Source organism: Rhea americana, unplaced genomic scaffold (genome assembly GCF_003343005.1).
Source record: "Rhea americana isolate MKP2758 unplaced genomic scaffold, rheAme1 scaffold_286, whole genome shotgun sequence".
NCBI lineage: Eukaryota > Metazoa > Chordata > Aves > Rheiformes > Rheidae > Rhea > Rhea americana.
In genome coordinates this window covers 339,252-341,335 of record NW_028186408.1, presented here as the reverse complement: position 1 = coordinate 341,335, position 2,084 = coordinate 339,252, and the positions used below count along the sequence as shown (strand labels likewise).

At 46.5% G+C, this 2,084-nt stretch overlaps 1 protein-coding gene across 1 annotated transcript in view; it reads right to left on the bottom strand.

Annotated features, from left to right (window-relative positions):
• Nucleotides 1-2,084, bottom strand: part of VHL (von Hippel-Lindau tumor suppressor) — a 3,894-nt gene continuing 1,810 nt past the window's right edge. The window contains exons 2-3 of the mRNA XM_085308913.1: nucleotides 1,779-1,990; nucleotides 1-1,357 (exon numbers count right to left, since the gene is read on the bottom strand). Of these exons, the coding sequence (XP_085165039.1) occupies nucleotides 1,173-1,357; nucleotides 1,779-1,990 (397 nt within the window). The 3' untranslated portion in view covers nucleotides 1-1,172. The remainder of the gene's footprint in view (nucleotides 1,358-1,778; nucleotides 1,991-2,084) is intronic.

Genomic DNA, 2,084 nt, shown 5'->3' with positions numbered 1-2,084 from the left:
TTAGTGTGGATTTACATTTTATGACAAACAACAAAGATCAGTTCATACATTTCACTTTAACAAAAACAAGTGTACCAGAAGTGGAGACAATTCATACTTAACAGAATGGGCTGATATTGTCATTTAGTTTCACAGCTGTGTTTTTACAGTATTTAAGCATAAATAGAAAGAAAGGTATTCCACAAATAATCTGCTATAATCTTGTATCAGTCTGCTTCTAACATGGCACAGCACTACATCTTTTGCTTGGTAGACAATTCATACATCTGCTAAAAACAATGCTGCTTTGAATTACATGTATACATTCAAATACACATTCTCGTTGAGGAATGAGAAGAATAGGATATAGTCAAAGAAATATTTTTTCTTTGCTCATCCAGCCTGCCTGAAACAAAGCATAGATCAATTTGTGAGATGGACCTAGCAACAGGCTTGCATGAGCTGATACAGCCTCCTGCCTAATCCTCAGGAGACAATAGCAACTTAAATGGCTCATGCTCCAGAAAAATGCCTCCCCTCAGGACTTGAACCTTGCAGAGGGGAAAGGTGCCCCAAAACTAGGATACAGCCAATGTGGCTGACCAGGCTGAATCACCCTGAGATGAACCAGTGAACAAACCAATAACGAAGGACAAATAAGGCATTAAAAGTATGATCTGTGTAAAAATTTGTCAGGCTCAAAGTGTTACTAGGACACRGATTTATAAATGCAAAGGGAAGTGTGTAAAACCCCAAGCTTTTACACAGTTCATCTTTCCTCCAACATAAAGTTTCCGGTTAGGCCTTCAGAAGAAGGTGGTGCAAACTCCCACATACATAAACAAACATCCCTCACACATGACCTGATCTTAAATCATTGTGGCATGTTCTGAAATAAACCAAGTTAAAATTCATCTCTGAGTTTCATCCACGCAAGGCCTCTGAAGTCACAGGTTTGCAATATGCATTGGTAAGAGCAGAACTGGACCATCACGAGCTTAGCATATGTTTACGTGGTGTTTAGTCTTTTGAATCGGACTTACCGTCATAACAAGATTTGTACACCTTAGGTAACTGAGTGTATGTTTCAGAATATGAAATGCAGCTCCTGGCCTGTCTCAGGGTGGTAACCCATGCTTAAAGTCAGTGGTTTAAAGACTCTTTAAATGAGTCTGGAATGAACAGCATCCATCTTATTCTGAAATTCCATTCCTTAACGTTTCACTTCTCTCCAGAGAAAGCCGCAGAATATCCTTACTAATATCAGGATGATCTTCCAGTTCCTCATACAATGATCGAACAATGTCCAGTTTCCTGTAGTCCATTGGTTTGACCAGGCTGCGAACAACCTGGAGACATCTCTCTTTCAGGGTGAACACTGAGATAAAAACCAAAACAAAACAAAACACCCCCTGAGACTGGCACCAGGCTTTTCACTGTTACCTGAAATACTCTGTGACGCAGACGCATGAAGAGCAAAAATGAAGTGTGGCAGAGCTATTCACAACACACTAAGGTTACAAGAAAGAGAGAATAAGAATGTTCTCTTCACTGCCACGAGACATCCAGTGAAAGCCATCAGGAGTGAGAAGAAATCTTAAGAATGAAAGATCTATCAGTAGCTCTATTCACAAGAAAGCAATGACATGGTTCTAGAAACCCTCACGACCTGTTCCTATTTTACAGGTGATTTTACTAAGCACTGAACACCGGATTCACCGCCGGAGCCCCGCGCTGAAGCGAGCAGAGGGCGCGACGGTGCGTCGGCCTGCAGTGCTCATCGCTCCTGACCGCTTTACCTGGCAGCGTGATGTCCGCTTTGCGCACGTCGGGAGTGGCGACGAACAGCTCCCGCTGGTTCACCAGCAGCCCGTCGTTGGTGCCCGCGTCCCTGAACAGCCAGAGGTGACCTGCGGCGGGCAGGGAACGACAGTGAGCGCAGTGCCGGCAGACAGGGCCGCAAGCAGCTCCTCTGCCGCCGGCCCGCGAGGCGGCCGGAGCCGCGGCAGCGCTGGCGGCCAAGCGGGGCGCGGCGAGGAGCGGACACCGGGCCGCAGGCGGCTGCGCCGCGCCGGGCCCCGCGCCCCTCCTCAGAGGCCGCGGCC